Source organism: Sciurus vulgaris, assembly GCF_902686455.1.
Source record: "Sciurus vulgaris genome assembly, chromosome: 2".
Taxonomy (NCBI): domain Eukaryota; kingdom Metazoa; phylum Chordata; class Mammalia; order Rodentia; family Sciuridae; genus Sciurus; species Sciurus vulgaris.
The window spans coordinates 148,125,700-148,127,408 of record NC_136462.1 but is presented as its reverse complement, the minus strand read 5'-3'; the positions used below and the strand labels follow the sequence as shown (position 1 = coordinate 148,127,408).

At 65.1% G+C, this 1,709-nt stretch overlaps 1 protein-coding gene across 1 annotated transcript; it reads left to right on the top strand.

Annotated features, from left to right (window-relative positions):
• On the top strand, positions 1–1,709 carry MESP1 (mesoderm posterior bHLH transcription factor 1). Its single transcript, XM_079125536.1, has 2 exons — positions 1–1,059; positions 1,350–1,709. The coding sequence occupies exons 1-2, from the start codon at positions 379–381 to the stop codon at positions 1,422–1,424; spliced, it is 756 nt and encodes a 251-aa protein (XP_078981662.1). The 5' UTR covers positions 1–378; the 3' UTR covers positions 1,425–1,709.

The window sequence follows — 1,709 nt, the reverse complement described above, 5'->3', positions numbered from 1 at the left end:
CAAGAAAATTAAGAATTTGCACAAGGTCCCCAAAAGGTGAAGGTTGGCCTCAAACATAGGAACAATTGGGCTTTGAGTTCTGTTATTCCTCCCCTACCCCTATCCTTTAATCGGCAGGGCTGGATCAACGCCCTGGGTACCACCAGACACGGGGCAGGGCACGAGGAGGCCCAAGTTAGAGCCCAGCTGGGGCGAACCTGGCACGGCTAAGGGGCCAGCGCCTTGGTCCCCATTCTCTGCTGGTTCAAAGAGCCGGCCCCGCCCTCTCCAGACCCCAAGCCAGCTTTGATGTGCTGATGCGCTGGAAGGGGCCACTTCACACCTCGGGCTTGGAATAAAGCTGCAGCCAGCCTCAGACGGGCCTGCGCCTCCGCCGCCATGGCCCAGCCCCTGTGCCCGCCGCTCTCGCTCTCTGAGACCTGGTTCCTGTCCACAGACTGGGGCCCTGCCCGCCCGCTGCCGCCCTCTGATAGGGGTCGCGGCTGCTCCCCTGCCTCGTCTCCGGACTCGTGGGGCGGTGCCCCGGCGGGCAGTCGGGTGCCAAGCCCAGCCCGCCCGTGCACCCGCCAGTGCGTCCGCTCGGCCCCGCGTGCCCCGACCGCAGGCAGGCGACTGGGCAGCTGGCAGCGGCGGAGCGCCAGCGAGCGGGAGAAGCTGCGCATGCGCACCCTCGCCCGCGCCCTGCACGAGCTGCGCCGCTTCCTGCCGCCGTCGGTCGCGCCTGCCGGCCAGAGCCTGACCAAGATCGAGACGCTGCGACTGGCCATTCGCTACATCGACCACCTGTCGGCCGTGCTGGGCCTCAGCGAGGACAGCCTGCGCGCGGACGCGGCGTCCCCTCGGGGCTGTATGCTCTGCCCAGACCGCGACTCCACGCAGGCACAGACGCGGGATCCCGGACCCCACCTGGGCTCTGCCTCCAGCGCGAGACCGCGCTGGGGGTCCCCGCCGGCGTGCCCCGCGCTGGGGGCCGCTCTGGAACCGCGCGCCGCGCCAGTTTTGTGCTTCGAGGCAGCTAGTCCGCAAGGGCAGAGAGTAGACCCGAACCCATCGTCTCCGGTTAGTATCACTTCTCGCGCGAACCCACCTTGGCCCTACTATCCCATCCACCTGCGCACGCCACCGGGGACCAGCCATCCTGCCGCGCCCTCGCGGAGGCCTGGCCTCGCCTGCGCGCTCTCAGGAGCAACATCGCATGCCCTGGGTGCCCAGTGGAGAGGGGAGGGAGAGGCCAGCAGAGGATAGGGACCTGTTTCTCGCCAGAAGTGCCGGGATTGTGGTGCCCCTGAGCGTGACGCCGTGCCCCACTGAAGTTACTGAGGTCTACGTTGTATTCTCTCTTCCCGCAGCTCTTTTCCAGCGAAGTGCTGACCCTGCTGGAGACCTGGATGCCCCTCTCACCGCTGGAGTGGCCACCGGCCTGAGAAGTCCAGATGACAGACAACGGGCTCCCCATCAGAGCACCGAGTTTTTTTGTGTGTGTGTGCCCCAGCACCTTTAAAGCGGACAGCCTTTCCTGAACGAGGCACCAGGCACCGGCGACTCTGGCTTGGCATTCCTCGGGGAAGGGAGCCTATCCTCACGTAGGATGACCCGTCCCATCCCCGTTTTTGAAGGAAGGACTCATAGGGTAGATGCTCCGATGCAGGCAGGAGCACTGCCTAGCATGTATTTATTTATTTGTGAATAAACTATTTGTGCTGGTGTCA

Bases quoted from the DNA above. Each gene is read 5' to 3' on its own strand.
- MESP1 (XM_079125536.1), top strand. From the start codon at position 379: ATGGCCCAGCCCCTGTGCCCGCCGCTCTCGCTCTCTGAGACCTGGTTC. The intron at 1,060-1,349 runs GTTAGTATCACT...CTCTTCCCGCAG, and splicing joins ACCCGAACCCATCGTCTCCG to CTCTTTTCCAGCGAAGTGCT.